The following is a 22160-nucleotide window of genomic DNA, read 5'->3' as shown; positions in this document are numbered from 1 at the left end:
AGATAGATAGATAGATAGATAGATAGATAGATAGATAGATAGATAGATAGATCGATAGATAAGCAGAGTACTGGTACAAGAACATAGTTCATAGTTCCAGCACCTGGGAGGCTGAGGCAGGGAGACCAGCTCAGGCTATGTAATGGGTTCAAGAGCTGTGGGATACCTAGTGGGTTTAAGGCATGCCTGGGATACCTAACAAAATCCTTTATAAAGAACCTCTTTATCAATGTCACATACAATCACATAATGTCACACACAGTCACATAACCACACAAAGAGATACAACACACCCAAACCAGGCAGCAAGTAACACACCCAAAGCTCCCCGAGTCCCTCCTGTTCTGCCGGGTTGGCCCTTAAGGAAGCAGTTGGCTTAGAATAGAAAGGGGGGCCCCCACTTGTCCTCTCAGCCAGACTGGTTCCACCTGCGCCGTGGATGGCATAACCTGTCTTGGTTGTGAAACCCATGTTGGGCAACTGGGCTCAAATGTGAATGCCTGAATTCCGGACAGAGATGGGAAGTCCAGACTTGGGTGTACTAAGGGAGCTAGGGGCTGGGTGCTAGACACATTCTCAGGGAAAAGAGGAGGAACCTGGGACCTGGACACCCAGGTTCTGGGAATGCAGTACCACAACCCCACTGGTTTTTGTTGTTGAAGGAGGAGCTCCAGTTCTGCTGAATAAAATACAAGAAGCCCAAGGCAATCTGAAATTCCAATAAATAATTAGATTTTGTTTTAGAAGTACATTCTCATATAAGGATATTGACAACATATTTGTCATCTCTCCAAAATTCCAGTTGGACCTGGTGTGGTGGGGCATACACATAATCCCAGCCCTCATGCCAGGGCAGGAAGATTCCAAGTTCAAGGACAACCTAGGCTTCATTTTAATGTGTGAGTACATTTTATATATGTGCATGTGTATATGCAAGTGTATTTGTGGATACAAACTTGGGATATTCTAACACTCTTTTCTGGCCTATGTGGGCGCCAGGCACAGTCCTGGTGCACAGACATACGTGTAGGCAGAAAAATCTGTATGCAGAAAATATTTTAAATATTTAAAAACTAAACCAATGCATACACTGTATGTATCTGTCCACCCCTTAAGGGGGACAACGTCAAGCACCTACTGGCTGGGTCATGAGTCCTCCCCAGCTCCGCAGACCTCATCCCCTCCGTTCTTGGATCTCTTTCCCCTCCCCCATGTCAAGCCACCTCACAACTGCCCAGCCTCAGTTTCTTCACCTACACACCCATGGCTGTATCTAATCAGGAGGGCCCCAGGCTATGTCAGTCAACCTAAGGACGACTCAGAGAGTCATCTGAGGAGCCCACGGCCCTCGGACATGACTGGTCCTGAGTTATTTGCGGTCCATTTTCAGGAGTGGTATGGGGAAGAGGCCATGTCTTAGAGAGCAGGCCTGGATAAGGGCAGAGATGGGGAGAGAAACAGTGGTGATGTGAGACAGAGACCTCAGGATGAGGATACCTAGACAGGAGGATACCCAGGCACGGGGTCTGGGAGGAGGGAGACCAAGAGATGAGGACACAAACACACACTTGTCAAAATGGGCTTGCAAAGATGAGGAAAGGAAGCGAGGGGTATGACAGCTCATGCCTACAATCCAAGAACTCGGGTGGCTGCGGCAGGAGGATCACCCTAAGTTTGAGGCCAGCCTAGCTACATACAGAGTAAAACCCAGCTTCAAAATAATAATAATAATAATAATAATAATAATAATAATAATAATAATAATAATAAAAAGATGGGAGGAAGGAAGCTAGTTGGGGATGCTACTCTGGGCCGAGTGCTTGCCTTGCATAGACAAGGCCCTGGGTTGGATCCCCATCACCAGGTTCTGTAGTTCTGTTTGTATGATCTCAGTACTTGGAGATGAAGGCAAGATGTTCAAGTTCATCCTCAGTTACACAGTGAGTCAGAGACCAGCCTTGGATATGTGAGAGCCTGTCTCAAAAACAAAACAAAAACGGGGGAAGGGGTTGATAAAGATGCAAAGATAGGTAGATGGGGACTCAGAACTGAAGTGGACAATGCCACCCACACATTTAGGCGACACCCCAAAAGGCAGACACGCGCAAGCAAAATAATGCTCACTACCATAAATCTGGGGCCACAGCCAGCCAGCCATTTGGGTGGCGCCGGGAGACAGAGGTTCAGGCCCTTGAGTGTTGGGTAAGTGGAGAAAGCTGTGGTCACAGGCCATCAGGATCACAGGCTGGCGGGTGATCCATTTGTTGTCCCCTCATACCCACACGCTGTGGCATGGTGACACAACCTCTTCTAGAGTTGACACCCCGATTTTCTGGTGCCTCCTATATTCTGGGGGTGACACCCATGGCAGGAACCCCACCCAACTCTAATGCAGCTTCCTTACTGAGTCACCTACAACCCTGTCAGGCCTGTTGGGGGGAAACTTTGGTGAATCAAGTACCCAAGACCCAGTCCCTTACTTAATCCCTGAGGAATTCACTGGAAATTTGGATTTAGCTCTCTATGAACACACAGCCTAGACTAGCGTCACCAGATTCTAGACCCTCTTTTAGAGGCTCAGCCCTTCTTCCTCCAACTCATAGGTCCCAACCCCAGCCCTCCTCCCTCAGGCCCAGGTTCCAGACTCAAGCCTCCTCCCTCAGACTCCAGTCTCAGCTTTCCCCCTGGGGACTCAGAAGTGTAGGCCCCTTACCTCACCCTCAGATTCACTTTCCAGACCTCCCCCTCTCTGCTCCCAGCACACTCGGGTGTTAACTGGGGCCAGACACACCTCCAGGTTTCTTGTCAGTCCCCAGCCCCCTCCCTATTTGAAGAAGAGAGGAGGTGCAATATTTACTTTGGTCCTCACATGAATCGCTCCCTAAAACACGCGACTGTCCCCCCACTGACCCCATGTCTCCGGGCCTTGAACAGAACAGTGTCTCTCCTTCCCCTTCAATGTGATGAAAATCCCTCACCAAGATAAGGAGGAACATCAAAAGAGAAACCGGCTCCCACTCTGTATAACACACCAGGCGTTCCTCCCTAACCCCTCACTCTCTCCCTGCCACTCCAGATCTTGCAGTTCTGCCTCTCAACATCTGTGTCTACCTGTCTCCATCCTCTCAATTCCGATCTCCGGTCACCCATCTCCCCTATCTCCCCTGCCCTGGGTCCCCACTCCCTCTTCCCCAGTCTCCTTCTTCCTGTACATTCTCCATCCCTGACTCCATTTCTATCTCTTCCCACTCTTGTTTCTACCTCTGCCCCAGGTCTTCAGTCCTGAGACATGAGACAAGAGGGGAAGTGGGGTGTGGGGAACAGAGAGGAGAGGGAGGATGGAAAATCCAGGCGGAAGGGAAGAGGGTCAGGCAGACCGGCTAGTCTCCCTTGGCATCTCTGTCAGAGCCCCGCCCAGGGCTGTGTGGCCTGGCCCATATAAGCAGCTCCTGGCCTCTCACTGAGAACTTAGTGTCTGCTGTCACCAAGAACCTCTATCTCCATCCCCTCGTGTGGATCTGCAGGTAGGACCTCCTCCTCCCTAAGTCCCTGCTCTCCGGCAGGGACCTCCGCTGGGTTCTCTGCCTACCTGGCTCACAGCTCTGTCTCCCTGATTGCCTCTGACTGCCTGTCGTGCCTGGGATCATCTTACTCTTTCTCAGTGCTTCATCTCCCCAGTCTCCCCAGTCTCACCTTTCCAACCTGACTGGTACAGAGTTGGATTTAGAAATCCCAGGGGCCAGCACCCAGTCTCGGAGCCTGTTTGGACTGGTCCATCATCAGGCGGTTCTCTTCTGTCTCTGAGCCTATAGCCCTCAGTCAAATCAGCTTGTAGAGGTGCCTTGGTCCACGCTTGTGGCTGTCTCGCAGTGTCTCTGCGGGCACCTGGCTCAAGAGTTCTTTCCCATCTGTCTCTGTGACACCTGGCTGCTGCCTTTGCTCTCGCTATCCTTGTCTCTCTCCAACTCTGCCTCTGTTCCAAGAAGGGTCCTCTGGGGTCTGTCGGGCAGCTGTTAAAACGATGGGCGAGTAGTTCGCCCACCTACCCATCCCAGCCAACAGGCTAACCTGGCCTCTTTCTCTTCAGCTCCCTTTCCCCTGAGAGTCCATCTCCCCCAGTGCCCTAGTCCCTTGCCCTCCCCTGCCCAGTATCCAGCATCCCTTGGACAGACTACGTTGCTGTTGCCGTAGCCGTCCCCTGCAGCCGTTCACACAGCAGCCACCTCCTCAGGGCCAGCAAGATGCAGTTTGAGATGCACGACCACGTGAAAGGCAAAGGTGGGGTCACTGAATGCACCAGCAACCTTCTAGGTGCCAGGAACCTGGCTGCCTCCCTCCCCTGGGCACCCTGGCTCCGAAAACAAATGGCACCTGCTTCTACCCCCAGAGGCCCCAGGAAATGTTGGAGCCCAGTCATGGAGGAGGAGGTGGTGGTATGTGTAGCCAAGTCCAGGCTCTGCCCAGCTGTGGTGCCCACTTTCCCTCCTGACTTTGGCTCAACCAGATGTGTAGTTGGCAACAGCAGCAGAGACAGACTAGGGGTGTTGATGACCGAATGTGACAGATAGGAATGGGGCGGTACAGTGATGTTTCCTCCAGTGGGCGGCCAGGTGGCCTGCCCAGACTGCCCGGCAGAAGGAAGGGCGGCAGGGGTGGCGCGGCTCAGAAGGCCCTGCCAGGATGTCTGTTGATCCCCCTTCTCTTATCTCCACAGCCATGTCATATCCAGTGACTAGTCAGCCTCAGTGCGCCAACACCTGCTACCAGACACAGCTCAGCGATTGGCACACGGGCCTCACCGACTGTTGCAACGACATGCCCGTCTGTGAGTGTCCGAGGAAGATGGGGAGGGAGGGAAACTCACGCCACACTCCTGCAATCTTCACTCTGCCTGGGATCCCATTATCCAACCCTCAGCCTCCTCACGGTGACCCCACTCTCTCTCCAGCCACTAACTCACCCCACCCCGAGCCCGATCGCTTTGGGTCTTCGTTTCCTTCTCTATAACTGTCCTCCTGGAACCTGCATCCCCTCCGTGACACCGCGCGTACCCTCTTGGGGGTGGGGGTGGGGGTGGGGCAAGCACAGCAGGCCCGGGTCCTGAACGTTCTGCCCTGTCCAGGTCTCTGCGGCACTTTCGCCCCGCTGTGCCTTGCCTGCCGCATCTCCGACGACTTTGGGGAGTGCTGCTGTGCGCCCTACCTGCCCGGAGGACTGCACTCTCTGCGCACCGGCATGAGGGAGCGCTACCACATCCAGGTGCGCGCCAATCCCAGACCACAGGGGTTGAGATTGGGGACCGCAGGGATTGAGACTGGGAACCGCCACCTGGCACCCCAAAACAAAGCTCCTGACCTTTCTCGATTTCTCTCTTTCCCACCCTCCAGGGCTCCGTCGGGCACGACTGGGCTGCCCTCACCTTTTGCCTGCCCTGCGCCCTCTGTCAGATGGCGCGGGAACTGAAGATCCGAGAGTAAGGACATCCTTGGTCTTTGGTCTTGCCTGGCCTCCCTGGGAGGCCACTCCTTGGAAAGCCTGTCCCACTGCCCCTGTCCCACCGCCAAAAAAATACACCCACAATAAAAACCTGAAAACCAACCCCACCTACAAGTTTTTATTGTCGCGGGGAAGGACTCTGGGTGCAGTGGGAGGTTTGCTGGTGGGGTGGGGGAGGATGCATGACAGGCGGCTAGGTGTCTCAGACAAGATGGGTTTGATAGGACTGGCCCGTGTAGATGACTTCCTGGAAGTGCCTCACAGAGTAGAACCATTAGCCCCGAGGCTGCAGAAGGCTTATCTGAAGTACTGCTGGCATCCTGAAATAAGCCAACCCAGACAGTCTCCGGATAGATGCCCAAGCCTGCTGCAATCCCTGCGCTCTGCATGCTGAGGCAGGACATAAGAGAAGCCCAGGCTGCATGGTATGAGGGCAGCCCAGGCAGCATATTGAGACTCCGCCTCAAATAAAACTTTTAAAATCTTAAGAAAAAGATTTAAACTCTTCAAACAATGTTCTCCCCTGATGGTATTTTAATTTCATGTATATGGGTGTTGTGCCTGAACACACCACGAAAGTGTTCAACTCCCAAAGTGAGTTGGATTCCCCATAACCTGTTCTCCCATCGGGCTTGAGACAAGATGGGTCTTTGGGAAAAGGCCCCCAAGGGTAGTCCCTCATAAGCTAGCCTATCATACTGAAGCTCATTACCACCTCCTCAGCTCAACTCATTGACTTCGCCTGGCGACCTTTCCTGCAAAAGGAGCTAACTGGAACATGCTTGGGTCTCAGAATTCCTAGGATCCAGTCTTTACCTTGCCATTTCTATGTTATCTTAGTGAGTTTATAAACCTTTTCAAGCCTGTTCTCACCTCTGAGGGCAGTAGTCCTTAATATGTAAAACAAACTCTAATAAGAGATGGCTCAGTGGTTAAAAGCTCTGGCTGCTCTTGGGGAGGAGTGTGGTTCACAGAACCCACATGGCAGCTCACAACCACCTGTAACTCTAGTTAGAGAGGGTCTGATGTCCTCCACCCACATGCATGCGCATAAGCGTGTGTGTGCTTTTTTTTTTTTAAAGGACATACCCAAGTATGACTTTTTTTTTAAGCTTTATTTATTTATTATATGTAATTACACACATAGCTGTCTTCAGACACTCCAGAAGAGGGTGTCAGGTCTTGTTACAGATGGTTATAAGCCACCATGTGGTTGCTGGGATTTGAACTCAGGACCTTTGGAAGAGCAGTCGGGTGCTCTTACCCACTGAGCCATCTCACCAGCCCGTGTGTGTGCTTTTTAAAAGCCAAGTTTATGCTCACATCTCATAGGGCCACCATCAGCTCATAAAAGCAAAACTCTTAAGGGGCCAGAGTACCACCTGAAAGTACTGTGTCATTCATGAGCCACGTGGCCATGCACTGAAGCAAGTGACTTGCGTTGGGGCCAAGCACACAGAGAAAGTGCACTGTTGAGCATGCACTGTTGAGCACTCGGAGGCGCAGGCCAGTGATCTCAGGCTGGCGTCTGCCCCTGCATCCAGGGCTGAGGGCTAAGATGTTAGGCTTTGATGCTGAGTTTACTCCAGAGGATGCTCATCCACACCCAGCTGCCACGGCCCTGCAGCTGCTGCCCTCACCAGCACCACCAGTTCTCCACGCTCAATTCCTCAGGTTGAAACAATGGTTTCTGTGTTCCGTGCCCTAGGGGGTTTTCTTGTCTAATGACAATCCCTGGGACACAGACTGTCTGATTCTCCCTGAGCCAAACTGTGGCAGGGACAAAGAAAGGCTCAAAGGACGTCCCTGTCCATTGCTCCCGCCATTTCTCTTCTGGGGAATAAGAGATTCTGTTGTGGAACCCTGCCATTGCCAAGACGGGGCAGATACATGGCTTGGAGGTGGGGCCAGGACAGACACACACCCAGAGCCCATCCCCCCCTCCCTGCACAGATAAGTTAGGACGCCCAAGTCTTCTCCACACTTTATTCTTTGCCTCAGTTGCCCTCCTATCATAGAGATGTGACCCCTGTTGACATGCACACAATAGCAGGATCACATCAGACTGGGGGTAACTGCAGCAAGGGGAAGAGGCTGGGTCCAACCCCCACCCCAGGATCAAAACAGCGGCTAGAAGTTGGAGTCTTGGGAAAGCAAGAGCCCCAAGCTCAGCCAGCTGCCTAGGACTGGGGGAAGAGGGAGCTCCTAAGTCCAAAAAGGAGATCCAGGCGGGGGTGGCCTCTGTGGAGAGTCCCAAAGATTCAAGAAAAAGAGCCAAATGACAGCCCCTCCAGGGTCTCCCAGCCCACACCTGCCAGGGTGAGGTGCGAGGCATCTCAGGCGAAGGACGTGTCTCTGAGGCTCCCTTGAAATAAGTGTACATCTCCAGGTCCCACTGGTGGCCCTGGTCCAACCCAGCAGCGGCTCACTGCTCCTACAGCAGGGGGCAGTTGCGCTGTCCTGTCCTCTCAGTAGCTGCCTGCCTTTGCCAGCACTAAACTCACCACAGGGTACTAGATCCCTCCTGTATGAACCGCAGTCACGCCTGGATCAAGCCCACAAGCCTCAGCCTGCCCCAGCTTAGTATCGACCTCACTGTCCACCCATGGCCCAGGACATGAAGTGGCCATTCCGGATATGCCCGCTTTCCTACCCTAACATCTGCACCACTGTCACATCCTGCCACTCACCCTCCCCCCGCCCAATTACCCACCTGCAGCCTCTTCTGTACCCACTCTTCTTCCCAGAGCCGAGGCTCCTCATTTACCGCCACAGAACTGTCCAACCACTTCCCACTGCCCTGGGAATAAAACCCAGCTCATCCTACACTTGATCTGGGTTGCAGTGGCCAGGTTTCTGGTTCTTGTAATAAGACAAACCGCTTCCAGCCTCAGGCCCTTCAGCCTTACAGTTTCCTTGAATCTTGAATTTGTTTCCCAAAGATCTTCCCTCCATCTGTCACCTTTCTCAGCCCAGTTTCTCCAAATGCTTCATTGACTTTGCCTCAGTGCCACACTGTGTATGTGTGCGTGCACGTGGGGCACGTGTCTCCTTCCACAAGAACTCAAGTCCCACCAGATGAGGGAACCTCCTCTCACCTCCTGCTTTGCTCTGTACCTACAACTGTGCTAGGCACAGAGTAGCAGCTCAATAAATAGTTGCTAAATGCAGAACAAAGGGGGGAACCCCGGGAAAAGGGAGCCAGTGGTTTCTCTGGAGTGTCCAGGGGATCTCTAGTTCAGAGCGGCCCCATCAGGCAACATGGTAGCTGTGGAAGAGGGCCCTTGACAGGTCAAAGGGACATGCTAGTGAGATTGTCCTGACTCAACAGTCCCTTCCGGCCTCCACCACCCCCGTGTCCACTGCCTCCAGCACCCCCACTCCCCCCACAGTACTCATGCAGCCTGTGACGCAGAGTGACGAGGGCTGACCCAAGGCAGGCCCCATTGGGAGCATGAGGCCCCCCAGGTAGCTGGAGCAGCAGAGTGGCCACACCAGCCATGCCATCTTCTGTGGGCTCAAGGGTGATGGGCCCAGCTCGTAGGCCAGCTGTGGTGGCAGGGAGGGCTGGTGGGCAGCACCCACCTCCCATGGGTCCCCAGGGCCCCCCGGCTCCTGTCAGCAACAGGGGTGCTAGGAAAGGCTCAGAGCGGCGGAAGGCAGGAGGGGGGAGCCCGGCTGGCTTCCACGTAGGTGTTGGGCCTGCAGGATCTGGAGGGAAGCAGACAGTGACCTTGGCAAAGGGGCGGCTGGCCATCTTGGTCATCTCCTGCAGGTGCCGGCGCTGCTCTTGTCGCTGGTCCAGAGCCTGCTTGGCCTTCCAGAGAAGCACACAGAGCGAGAGGAAGAGGAAGAAGCAGGAAAAGAACACGGAGAAGAAGACGAACAAGTCAATGTGGGCCTGGTCTTGCCGGAAGAAGAGCAGGCCCTGTGAGTCTGCCGAGCCGTTGGCACCAGGCCCATTGGGGTCGCCCACACCCAGCAGCAGCAGGTAGAAGCGGCTCGATTTGAGGGCGTGGTGCTCATGGGGATAGGTGATCACCAGCCTGTCCCGCACACTGCGGACCACCAGCACTGCTGAGGGTTCTGTCACTGTCACGTAGGTAATCAGGCCCCGTGGCCACACCTCCCGGACCCGTGGCTCCACCGGAGAACCTGACCCACTTCCAGCCCCCAATCCTCCTAGGTCCGCAGCCACCCGGGGTACACCATCAGCAGGAGGCGGAGGAGGTGGGGGAGGTGGAGGTGGCTGGATGTGCACAGTGTGGACGCCTGTGTCAGGGGCCACTCGGACCACAAAAGTGTCATAGGAGGTGGAGACATAGAGGTCCACAGCGCCGAAGGTCACGTCTAGTGTCAGGCGAATGTCCACATTGGTGAACTTGGGTTGGACGCCAAACAGCACGGTGCGGCCAGGACCCAGGGCCCGGCGCTTGGGCTCATGGAAGCAGTTGGTCTGGGAAGTGGGGTCCAGGCAGCACTCTTGTTCCACAGAGATGAGTCGGTAACACTGCTGGCCACCTAGCGGGCTCCCGTGGAACGACTCGCGGCACTTAGCACACTGTGACAGGGCAGGAGTGGAGTGAGTCATTAGGGTTGAGCTGCAACCCTCAATGCCAGCCACGGCACTGTGCCCCAGCACACCCTACCTGCACCTCAGCATGGGCGCTCAGCCATGAGACTTCTATGGGGTTCTGACTGTACATCCTCACTAGCTACGTGTGGCCCTCTGCCAGTGACTAGACCTCGCTGAACCTCTGTACTGACAGGAACCAAGGCTTGCTCAGGGAACTGAAATCATATTCACAGCCTGTGGCTCAGCATTTGAGTTTGGCCAGCATTTCCTGCCCACCTTCTCTCTGCCTAGGTGGCTCCACAGGTCCACTTGCCTGACACTGTCGCTTCAGCCCAAAGTGTCACCTTTTTACAGAGGCCTTCCTCAGTCATGGTCACCATGTCTACCACTTAGTCATGGTGGTTATTACACGGCTCGTTATTACTGCTGTAATTATGAGAACTAAATAAACACTACTTGGGGCAGCCAACAGAGGGGTTGGAGGAGGTCTGCACTGACCGCCAGCCCACTCTAGCAAAGGTCAATCAATGGCTGTGTCTTGATAGTATTGAGGGTGTTTTGTTTTGTTTTGGTTTTTTTGCTGGGCACAGTGACACACATCAGTAATCCTAATATAGGAGGATTTACAGCTCTACCACTGAGCCACGCCCCGGCCCCTCACTGGGAGATTTGGGGCAGGTGCTCTATAGCATAGAGGCATGCTTTCAGGCCCTCAATGAGCTATGTATGTATGCATGTATGTATGTATGCATGCATGTGTGTATGTGTGCCCATGTGTAGTTTATATGTGAGCATATTTTGTGTTTGTACACATGTATATGCAAGTGAATCTGAAGATCCAAACTTGGGTCTTCTTGAGACTGTGTATCTCTGGCTAGCCACAAACTCAAAGAGATTCACCTGCCTCTGCCTCCCAAATACTGGGACTAAAGGTGTGTGCCGCCATGCCTGGCAATAAACTTAGGTCTTAGAGCTTGGGTAGCACGCCCTTTACTGACTGAGCTATCTCCCCAGCATCCCGAGCAGGTCTTTCAATCATTCAGCAGTAAAGCCAATTTTCTGGTCTAGGATGAGAAGGATGGAGGTCGGTAAGGCTGATCTGGGTGGGGCTACACCTCTACTGACAAATCTTATGTTCCTGGAAGAGAGAAGACCTCAGCGAGACAGGAAGCTGTTCCCCTGGGCCTGGAGAGCGGCTGCGTGGGGGAGTGGGGCAGAGCAGTCCGCCAGCCTCCCTGCTTCAGAAATGAGAGATGGGCATAAGGGGGATTTGGGTTTGTGTTAGGTTTCACTAGACCAAGCCTTGCACCATGCAGGCCCAGTACTGACAGAATCCTCCTGCCTCAGCCTCCTGAGAACTAGGATCACAGGCTGGAGCCACAGACCTGGCTCACAAGGGGGATTTAAATCTAAGTTTAGAATTAATGAGAACCCTCATCGGCCAGATTTCACCTGGTGGGGAGAGGCACGTGGGACAGAAACCTCCCCAGTAGCAAAGCTGGCACGGGGAGGGCGGAGTCGAGTCACAGTGACATTTCTGACATCACCGTGACTTCTTGGATGCAGCCATTCCTACATGCAGGCCCTGAGCACACAGGTTCTTGTTGGCCCTGCTGCTGTTCTACTGAGATAGGATCTCACTTAGCACACACAGGTTGGTATGACAATCTCTATGTAGCTTCTGATCCTCCTGCCTCTGCCTCCCAAGTGCCAGGGTCACATAAACGCCCCCAAACTAGGCTTCCACAGTGTAGGAGAGAAAGCCAGGGCTGCGCATGCACACCAGGCAAGTGCTCCAGCAGCTGAGCCACACCCTCAGACTACGGTTTTTGAAACCGTATCCCTCTATTGCCCATGCTGGCCTTCATCTCGGGGTCCTCCTCAGCCCCTGGAAGAGCTGGCACATGCCACTGCACCCAGTCAGACCTGTTTTCAGGGTCCTGAGCTACTCGGAGGTGGGTTTCCAGCGCTTGCAACCTGCAGTCTGTGACTATCACAGTCAGAACCCCTGAGGTACTAAATCTGGACTCTGGGCCACAGCCCAGGGCTCAGGCAAGTATACAAGATGACCTCCATCCCAAACCAGGTTCACAGCCCCGATCTTGGACCCGAATCCCCTCACCCCAGCTCCGCCCTTTGCTCCTGTGGCACCCAGTCCAGGAGATGGCTTTCCAGACATACCTGGTACTTGTAGCAGTCTCGGCGGTCACTGGGAGAGCTGCCCTGGCAGGTGCCTGTCTCTGTGTTGTTCTGACATGGGCATCCTGTTCCGTCCTGCTCGTTACAGGTGTCAGCGTGGCCATTACACTGGCATCTGAGAACGGAAGAGTGGGGGGATCAATGCCCTGACCTCCGGACTCTCAGAGGTCAAGTCCACTGCCCCAGCCATGGGGTCCTTGAGTAACAATCTGCTCGGACTGTCTCCAGTTTTCTGAAGTTTCAGAAGGGCAGGCACAAAATGAGGTGACCTTGAGGCCTCCTTCCTCAGCAGCCCTCTGTGGACTCGGGAGCCCAGGCTCCCTCCAGTCTTTCTGCAGCCCTCGCTGCAGACCTCTGATGTGGGGACCTCTCGGCTGGGTTTCACCCATGTTCCCCATCCACTGCTCGCCCTCCAGCTTTCTTAAACTTCATTCTCTTCTGACAAGGGAGGGCTAGGCAGGGGAGGTCTAGTTCCCAGGGTTACTCCCGGTGAGAAGGGCGAGGGCCTGGCTCCTTCCTCTTACTTGGTACATTTCCCGTCCAGGAGAAAGTAGCCGTGGAGGCAGCTCTCACATCTGTCCCCATAGCTGTTGTTCTGGCAGTTCACACACACAGCTTCATCCTCACTGGGACCTTCTGCCACCCAGGCTTCAATCTGCCAACAAGGGCACAGAGACATGGGCCAGCCCTCCGCCCCCAGACACAGGGGTCCAGGCCCTGTATCCGCCCCCAGACACAAGGGGCCAGGCCTTAGCTTCCTCCCTCAGACACAGGGGTCCGGCCCTAGCCTCCTCCTTCAGACACAGGGGTCCAGCCCTAGCCTCCTCCCTCAGACACAGGGGTCCGGCCCTAGCCTCCTCCCTCAGACACAGGGGTCCGGCCCTAGCCTCCTCCCTCAGACACAGGGGTCCGGCCCTAGCCTCCTCCCTCAGACACAAGGGTCCAGGCCCAGTCTTCCTCCTTCAGGCCCAGACTCCTCCTCAGACCCATGAGTGCAGACTTCATCCCCTCACCTCCTCTGGATCCAGTGAGTATTTCTCTGGCTCCTTTCTGGCCATCTCTAGCTCTTTCCGAGAGACGCACACATGGCTGTTCCCTCGACAGAAGGCATGGCAGGGTCGGCAGGTCCCTCCACCCAAAGCTGAACCCACGAACAGTGGGAGACACTGCTCACAGTGGCTACCCTGGTAACAGAGGATAGTTCCATACAAAGGGCTGGGAAAACATGGGCAGGGGGGAACGAGGGCAGGGCACCTGGTCTGGCCCTGCCAGCTGGGCTGCGGTTTAGCCCCCTCCTTCACTCACTTGCCCCAGCCCTTAAGTTCTGAGTAGCAAAGGCGCCCACACACCCAGGCTCCCCAGCCATTCTGTCCACTACTACACAGCCCCCAAAGTCTTTCCACATCTCCCCAGAATAAGGTTTTCCCACCCCTTCTCTACCTATGGTTTCTCGGGACTGGGAATTAACTTTAAGATGCCTCAGCATGAGGGCTGGGGTGTGACTCAGTGGTACAGCACTTGCCTAACATGTCAAACGCCCTGGGTTCCATCCCAGCACCACCAAAATATACTTCAAAAACAAAAACAAAAACAAAACAATAAAAAGCCACTTCTAAAGCAGACTCAGGGGCTCGGGCTCAGCCAGGGCCTGAGGGGCTGGGTGGCAGGCCCCATACCTTGGTGTGGTTCCGGCACAGCAGGCAGCGGTCCCGCGCCCCGACGCCAGCACACTCACTGTGCCGGTTGCAGCGACACTCTGTGGAGCAGTTGCGGCCGACAAAGCCAAAGTGACAGCGGCAGTGGTCAGGTTCCACACAGGAGCCGTTCACACAGCCCTGGGCACACACGGGGCGGCAGACGCCAGCCACACTGCAGGGACAAGCAGCGATGAGCGCAGGGGCCCAGCCTTCACCCGCGGTCCGGTCCCACCCTCTTTCAGTAGGCTGCTGTCCTGGAGTCTGACCGTCCCTGCCCCCACTAAGCCCCTCTAGAGACTCACTCTTGCCTGGCTTCTCTAGATATTTTGTCCCCGAACACTGGGCCGGCCAACTGCCCTCCTGTCTCACAGATCGGCGCCCTCCCCGCCCCCACTCCCCACCGTGAGCCTGGGCTGTTTCCTTCTACATGACTTGTGTCACCCCGACTGAGCCTCACTTGTCCATGGTGTAGCCTGTCTTGCAGCTGCACTCGTAGCCGTGGGGCTGGTCGTGGCAGTTCTGGGTCTCATTGCAGTCATGGTGCCCGTTGGCACACTCGTCCTCAGGGGGGCAAGACAGGAAGGCCCAGGATGCCCCGGGACGTCCACAGGTTAGCCCTGACCCCAGAGGACACAAGCCTTTACCCAGGAGGTCTCTTCAGGACTGTCCCAGACACCTGGGCCCTTCCCACCTCAGAGCCGCCCCCCCATTTTGTTCTCTGTGCCCCTGGCCAACCACCCTGCCCAGCCCCCGGAATCTCTCTCACCGTCTCGGGGACCACTGAGACCTCCTTCCATGCAGTGGCCACCCCCATCCTGGCCCCCCCAGGCACACCAGCCACAGTGGGGTCGTCGCAGGCACAGGGCACACTGCGTCGCCTGAGCGCAGCCCAGCGAGCAGCTCTCTGGCCCCCTAAGCAGCCGCCCACAGCCTCCAGCCACACATCGCAAGGGCAGATAAGAGGGGCTCAGACACTGTCCAGGGGAACAGAGAGAGACGGGAAAGAAAGTTAAATACACTTCCCAGACTGCACCCCTCTCTCCCAGGCCCCACCCTCCCCGGTTCTAGCTAGCTCAGGGTACAAGTGGGGCTATTACAAGCCTTTGCAACCAGACATCAAGACTAGAATTGGATGAACCCAGCACAGTAGCCCATGCTTGCAATCCCAGAAGACAGGGGGTGGAGGATCAAGAGTTCAGGTTACCCTCAGCTACATAGGGCAGCCTGGGCTATATGAGCCCTGGTGTTTAAGAACAATGGACTAGGGTCAGGGTTCTGTGGAGCCCTGGGCTGAGAGGACACTGGAATGAGATGATGAACAGATGAAGAAGATACAGGGGGAGCAGGAAGAGAACGGGCAGGCATCAGCCATCAGTCGGGCCCCAAGGATGGTGAGATGCAGACGTGGAAGCTTCCAGGGCTCAGGGTTCAGCCCCTAGGAAACCCTATTGAACTTTCTACTTGTGACCCAGAGGGATCTGGGCAATCCCAGTACTCTGGAGGCAGAAACAAGAGAAACCAGAGGTTCCAGACCAGGGTGGGTATGACAGCTCGAAGGGTAAATGCACATGTTGCTAAACTTGATGACATGGAGTTCGATCCCAGGAACCCATACAGGGGAAAAATTAAACTCACCCCTACAGGCTGTCTTCTGACCTCTAAACACCCCTCCCAACCTCTATGCATCCCCTCCCAAAATGAATAAATAAGTATATGCAATGAAGGAGAAGGAGAAGGAAGAGGAGGAAGGAGGAGGAGGAAGAGGAAGAAAAGTAGTCAAGATCAGCCTAGGATAGATGAGTTGCAGGCTAGCCTGAGCTACAGAGGAAGACCATATTTAAAAAGTGTGGTGCAGTGGTGGCGCACGCCTTTATTCCCAGCACTCGTGAAGCAGAGGCAGGCGGCTCTCTCCAGTCTGGTCTACAAAGTGAGTTCCAGGACAGGCAGGACTACTGCCTTAAAAAATAATACATATATACATATGCATATACAAATATATATACATATACAGCCAGAGAAACTGTCTTGAAAAAATACACACATACACATACATATATACACACATACACAAATATGCATGTATGTATATGTGAGTATATATATATTATAAAAATAAATAAATACATTTTAAAGATTAAGAGAAACTCCCAAGTCCCATAAGTCCTACTGTATCAATGCAAAGTCTCCTTTCCTACCCAGTTCCTGTAGGGAAGAAGGTGTTGATGAGACAGGGGTGTCACAAGCCACAGCTGCCTCTTCTTTTTATTTTATTTATTTTATTTTTTTATTTTTTTGGTTTTTCGAAACAGAGTTTCTCTGTGTAGTCCTGGCTGTCCTGGAACTCACTTTGTAGACCAGGCTGGCCTCGAACTCAGAAATCCGCCTGCCTCTGCCTCCCGAGTGCTGGGATTAAAGGCGTGCGCCACCACGCCCGGCAAAGATTTATATATTTATTTATTATACGTAAGTACACTGTAGCTGTCTTCAGACACTCCAGAAGAAGGCGTCAGATCTCATTACAGATGGCTGTGAGCATATATATATATATATATATATACACATACACACACCCAGNGAGAGAGAGAGAGAGAGAGAGAGAGAGAGAGAGAGAGAGAGAGAGAGAGAGAGTTGAACCCCTGATTTACAAACAGCTGTCTGTAACGCCAGTCCATAAAGCCACAACTTCTTACAACAAACTTAGGCCTGGCTTTGGGGCAAATGGGCTACTTCCAACCTAGCCAGGTGATGGAGGTGTCCTGGGTGGGAAGCCAGCCTACGATTCACAAGCTATTACTCGCTGGTTGGGACTCAGACTGCTTACAGAATAAGGTCTTGGCCCTTGGGACTATACCATGGGGTGTAAGAGCATTTTACTTAGTGTTTGGCCTTATGTGAAATATAAGAGGTGTGTGATTATTCTGGGCTGGCTGCCCAGGGGCAATCAGGAAGAATAAAGCATTATGCAGTCCTGAAATAGAAACCCTCTTGGCTGTGGTCAGAGTTCTGAGTCTGCCCAGAGCTGGGCTGGCTGTGAGCAGAGACCAGAGGGCAGAGCCCTGTGCCAAGGAGTCCAGTGCTTTTCTGCCCTGGCCATGGGACCAAGTTCTCATAAATTCTGCCCTCTCCCTGCCTGCCCCAACACCCCAGCAGGGACTCTACCCTGGCTGTCCGGGAACTTGTGGCCCTCCTGCCTCAGCCGCCTGCACCCTAGACTTACAAGGCATGTGACAGCATTTTCCTGCGTTGGAATGATTGCGGGGCTAGAGAGCGGGCTTAGAGGTGAGGCACACACCGCTCTTGCATGGGACTCACCTGTGCGAGATCCAAACCCAGCTGAGTTTTGAGTGTGCGCACGCGTACATGTGGTCAGTGAGCGGCCTCAGGCACTGCCCACCCTGTCTTTGAGCCAGTCTCTCATTGGCCTGGAAGTCACTGAGTAGACTAGACTGGCAGCAGTAGATGGGCAGCCGCTTTACTGGCCCAGGGCCTGAGAGATTGATTACAAGGTGCCTAAGCCAATACGCTTCCTAGGTAAAGCTTCTAGCTCTCGAAGCTGGTAGCTCTCTCGGCTGGGATGTGCGGAAGTACTGCTGGGTTCTCTCTAAGGTCACCTTCAGAATGGAAGTGCCAATGGCATGGGCCCCCCACCTTGCACTGTGGTCCACTGGGTGAAGGGGGAGGAGGGAGCTGACCCAGTCAGTCCCCAGTGGCTTGGTGAGCTGGAAAGTTACCATTGGGTCCTGACTATCAGCCTATACGTGAGGAATAGGTGTCAGTGGGAATCAGACATTCCTTGCTAGATACGACAACAGAGGGCAGATCTGACTGGTCTTCCACGGGGGCAAGCCAAGGCAAATGCTTTGTCTACCACTGGGACAACTAAATTACGCTAGGTGGACACATTTTTGGACCTCCCAGAAGTGGACTATGTGGTAGGCAGTTAGGTCCTAGCCACCTGTCTGTCAAGTACATCCACTGCCACCAGGCGAGGTCCTGGCCCACCATGTGTGAACTGGGTCCTCCCAGCCCTCCCTGGCAGTGTCTCACTGGGCCCTGACATCCTGGAAGGAGTACAGAGTTGTGATCCCAACAGCAGGAGGCATGGAAGACGAGGGAGGAGAGAGGATGCCGGGCCAGGCAGGACGCGGGCATTACCTGCTGGAGGCTACTGCTCCACACACAGTGCTGCCAGCCCCCGTCTGCACCCTTGGAGGCCAGGCAGGATGTGCAGTTGGGCAGGAGGTGACAGGGCGTGGGGCAGGGCAGTGGGGGCGAGGACTCCACGGGCATAGGAGACACATTCAGCAGAGAATGGCTGAAGCAAGTCCAGTCGTAGGTGGGCTGCACCGACAGGATTCGGCGAGTCTCCCCTGATGGGGGGTTGGAGGTGAGGGGCAGGGTCAGTAACCAGTCTGCTTCCCAGACTCTCCTCCTTCAGAGTCTAGATGCCAGACCTTCTCTCCAGCCCCACCAGTTTACGCCCTAGCACTGCCAGCTCAGCCTCAGTGTCTAACCCCTGGCTTTTCCCTCCAGGCGCCCAGGCCTCTAACCCACCCATTCCATCCCTCAGAAAGCAAACCGCGAGGCTCACCGGTCCTCTTGAACTGCCGTGTCCACATGCACTTGCCCTCCCGCGTGCACTGCTCACAGTCAGCAGCCCCACATGCAGCCTCCGAGCAATTGCCAGCCCAGAAGACCTCTCGCTGGTTGATTCGACAGTCATTCTCTGAGGTGCAGGACCCATTGCGCCCAATACAGGCACCCTCTGGGCAGTTGGTGCACCACTTACAACGGGGAATGGATGCCTGTGGGGGGAAGATGGAGCTGGTGGGCTCTGTGGGGCTCAGCATCCCTTCTCTCTACCCAACCAATCACAGATGACGAGTTCCACGGTTCCTGAGATGCAGGGATGGGTGGGGCAGTAAAGCACAGTGGAGACCAGAATTCCTCTACCCACCACTCACCTCTCCATCTCCGGGCTGCAGGGTCCGAGGATGGCGGGCCAGGCACTCACTGCAGGTCCGCAGTCTCCGACACTCCTCAGGTGAGCGAGGCATTGGGGAGCAAGGGGGTACCCCACAACCCAGCCTAGAGGACATGAGGTTAGCTCACTCACTTGCATCTAGGACTTAGGTTTTGTCTCTTGTACCTGGTCCTACAGAACCCTCCACCATGTCCCAAGCTGTACCTCGGGATCCTGGTTAGCCCCACCCCTTTGTGATAGTGTCCTCCTGCCACTGAATCTGAGGAATCACCAACTGTCTCCTCCCCATCCCTACCCCTACCCAAAACAGTATTCCTCTCACACAGCTAAAGGCCAAGGTCTCTCTGTGCCACCTCCCCTTGCCACTCTGCCCCCCACAAGCACTCTAGGAATCTCTCTGCTCAGGCCTCCAATTTCCATCCCTCCCCAACCCCCCAATCCACAGCATAGGTCCGTAATTCCTTGGAAATGAATGGGTTTTTAGCATTTTCCTGCTATGACACACAGGCCCACAGGTGTGTGTGTGTGTGTGTGTGTGTGTGTGTGTGTGTGTGTGTGATGGGGGTCAGCATCCCATAATCACATCCGTTAACCATTCTGCAGGATGTATGATGACACGCTCCGCTGCCTATCTTGGGACAAACAGAACCCCTAAGTAGGCTTCCATCATGGACAGACGAATGAGTTAGCCAAGGGGCTGGTTGGCTATCAGGGGTGGCTGCGCTCCTGCAGTTGAGGAGGTTGCAGATTTGGTCAGAGCCTGGTCCCAGCCAGGTACTGGAAGCCTTTTCTGAGCCGCCCTTCTGGGCTCAGTGTCTTCCCGGACAGACAGCCTGGGTGCAGCACCCCCTCAGTCTTTGCTGGTCTGAATTACACTATGCATGTGGAAGCAAGTTCCAACCCAGTTCCTCCAGAAGGGGAGACACTGAGGTACAAGCAGGGTTCAGACTGGGGTCCTCCCAGCCACCCCCACTTCCGATGACCGTCATCTTCCCCATGTGTGAAGCAGAACCTGACGGTCAAACTTCAAGACCCCCAAGTCCAGGTCACCTCCTAACACCCTCAGAGGACACCAGTGTGTACTGTGCCATGGACTGTCAGTCACTACTGTGGTTACCTGTGGGCCTGGTCCCCAGACAGGCAAGCACCGTGGCACCAGGTGCAGGCCCCAGACTGATTACAAGCTTCAGGCGAAGGCAGCAGACGGCAGGGGTCGGGGGGCAAGGTCAATGCCAGCAGGCGGCCCAAGGCTACTCCCCCAAATCCTCCAGAGATGTACAGGCGGCTACCCACTGCTGCCACTGCATGGGCCACAGACTCCTCCATCGGGGACCCCACAAAGGCTGGACCTGAAGAAAGATGGGGTGCTCTGAGAGGTAGAAAGCAGGAAGCACAAAGAAGAGACCCCCTGAGGAGGTCCCCCTGGGAGGGACATTCAGAGAGGACAGAGAAAAGGGAGCAGATAAAGACAGAGAAGAGAGACAGGCACACAGGAGAATCAGACAGCAAAGACGGGGACAGAAATACAAACAGAACAAAGAACAGGAAAAGAGGTGGGGGCTGGAGAGATGACTCAGTGGTTAAGAACATTTCTTGCTCTTGGAGAGGACCAGGGTTTGGTTTCTAGCACCCACAACTATCTGCAACTCCAAGTCTAGGGGATGTGATGCCTCCTTCTGACCAATGTGGGCACAAGTACACATACATATACACAGACAAACACTCATACATGTAAAATAGAATAAACATATCTAAACAGGTTAGAAGGAGGAGGAGGAGAAAAGGAGGAGGGAGAAGAAGAGGTGGGCTGAGCACGTGGACTGACACAGGAGCACTGCCCTAACAGGAGCACTACCTTAACAGGAGCACCACCCTAACAAGAGCACCGCCCTAACAGGAGCACTGCCCTAACAGGAACACCGCCCTAACAGGAGCACCGCCCTAACAGGAGCACCGCCCTAACAGGAGCACTGCCCTAACAAGAGCACTGCCCTAACAGGAGCATACCGCCCTAACAAGAGCACTGCCCTAACACGCACAGGCTGCACCTTGGGCTCCACCTGTAACATCCTGAATAACAAATAAGCCACAAGAAAATGAAAAGAGCAGAGACCAAGATTGTGCAACCAGATGGAGGTGGCGGTCACACAGCACTAAAAGCTACGTGACAGTAAAAGCTCTAAAAGCCACCAGAATAAAAATTTATTTGTATGTGTGTGAAGTGGAAACTTAAGGGTTCTTTAGAGAGTCCATTGTGTTGGATGGTGTTTTGCTGGGGCAAACACATGAAGGAGTGTCTTCCTGAAGTGGACACAGGGGGAAGGCTAAGGAAGCCTTGTGAAGGGATGTTTTCACTGAAGCAGACACAGGAGAGGATGTTCTGCTAAAGCAAGTACGTGAAAGGATGCGTGATGAAGGATTCTTCACTAATGACCACGTGTAGAGGTCCACCTTACGCTGCATAGTTGAACTGCATTTGTTGGGACTCCACAGAGAGAAACACACCACAAAATCTCTAGTGATGTGTTGCAGTCTCTTGCCGCTTCTGAAGACGGGCTAATCGGCAGAATGATGTCAGCTGAGACAGACGCAAGCTCTAGGGCAAGACCAGTGGAGGACGAGAGATGTTTGGAGAAGTATAACAGGACTCGCCCGATAGCGGTGGGGCAGAGCTTGGCTTGCTTTTAGAGCTAACTGTGCAACACCGGTGGCTCTCGCACCTTCCCTGATCTTCACTTCCCTGAGAGAGGGACAGCCCAGAACTTCTGGTGTCCCTCCAGGTCCCTCCAGCTAACTTGTGCCAACACTGAGACCTGGCTGTCTCTGGTAGGTGGTGCCACCACTACTGATTTGTGTTTGCTGTCCTGCCTCTACGGAACTGGACTGCTGGTGTATCCATGAAGGGTTTGTGAGTGGATCGAACTGCCGCTGCTGACCTGGGAACTGAACTGCTGATTTCCAGACAACGCAGACAGGAGTTGTACCAAAGAACCATTTCTAAACAGGTCCACTTCTCCTGTACCTTTTCCACTACCTCTGATTGGTGGTGGGCTACAAGGGAGAAGGCGTTTAAGAAGCATCATTAAAATATAATTTGAGCCAGGTGTGGTGGCGCACACCTTTAATCCCAGCACTCAGGAGGCAGAGGCAGGCAGATTTCTGAGTTCGAGGCCAGCCTGGTCTACAAAGTGAGTTCCAGGACAACCAG

General features: G+C 54.2%; 2 protein-coding genes across 3 annotated transcripts in view; one reads left to right on the top strand and one right to left on the bottom strand.

Annotated features, from left to right (window-relative positions):
- Nucleotides 1-3464: 3464 nt before the first annotated feature.
- On the top strand, nucleotides 3465-5602 carry Cnfn (cornifelin). Of its 2 annotated transcripts, XM_021219771.1 has the most exons (5): nucleotides 3465-3524; nucleotides 4088-4278; nucleotides 4715-4825; nucleotides 5123-5259; nucleotides 5388-5598. In XM_021219771.1, the coding sequence occupies exons 2-5, from the start codon at nucleotides 4242-4244 to the stop codon at nucleotides 5475-5477; spliced, it is 375 nt and encodes a 124-aa protein (XP_021075430.1). In that variant the 5' UTR covers nucleotides 3465-3524; nucleotides 4088-4241; the 3' UTR covers nucleotides 5478-5598. The 2 variants fall into 2 exon arrangements, with proteins under 2 accessions (XP_021075430.1, XP_021075431.1); XM_021219772.1 differs by lacking the exon at nucleotides 4088-4278 and having other exon boundaries at nucleotides 5388-5602.
- Nucleotides 5603-7466: 1864 nt separating this feature from the next.
- The window catches only part of Megf8 (multiple EGF like domains 8), a 50492-nt gene continuing 35798 nt past the window's right edge, over nucleotides 7467-22160 (bottom strand). Inside the window, exons 31-41 of the mRNA XM_021218603.2 lie at nucleotides 20070-20301; nucleotides 18933-19056; nucleotides 18560-18773; nucleotides 18124-18338; nucleotides 14735-14942; nucleotides 14426-14585; nucleotides 13948-14140; nucleotides 13285-13455; nucleotides 12796-12926; nucleotides 12254-12386; nucleotides 7467-10057 (exon numbers count right to left, since the gene is read on the bottom strand). Coding sequence (XP_021074262.1) covers nucleotides 8789-10057; nucleotides 12254-12386; nucleotides 12796-12926; nucleotides 13285-13455; nucleotides 13948-14140; nucleotides 14426-14585; nucleotides 14735-14942; nucleotides 18124-18338; nucleotides 18560-18773; nucleotides 18933-19056; nucleotides 20070-20301 — 3050 coding nt within the window. The 3' untranslated portion in view covers nucleotides 7467-8788. The remainder of the gene's footprint in view (nucleotides 10058-12253; nucleotides 12387-12795; nucleotides 12927-13284; nucleotides 13456-13947; nucleotides 14141-14425; nucleotides 14586-14734; nucleotides 14943-18123; nucleotides 18339-18559; nucleotides 18774-18932; nucleotides 19057-20069; nucleotides 20302-22160) is intronic.

This window comes from Mus pahari, chromosome 19, assembly GCF_900095145.1.
Source record: "Mus pahari chromosome 19, PAHARI_EIJ_v1.1, whole genome shotgun sequence".
Lineage (NCBI taxonomy): Eukaryota > Metazoa > Chordata > Mammalia > Rodentia > Muridae > Mus > Mus pahari.
This window is presented reverse-complemented; position numbering and strand designations above follow the sequence as displayed.

Coding starts and splice junctions, on each gene's coding strand:
- Cnfn (XM_021219771.1), top strand. CDS start 4,242: ATGCAGTTTGAGATGCACGACCACGTGAAAGGCAAAG. Junction 4,279..4,714: donor CGACCACGTGAAAGGCAAAG/GTGGGGTCACTG, acceptor TTATCTCCACAG/CCATGTCATATCCAGTGACT. Junction 5,260..5,387: donor GGGAGCGCTACCACATCCAG/GTGCGCGCCAAT, acceptor CCCACCCTCCAG/GGCTCCGTCGGGCACGACTG.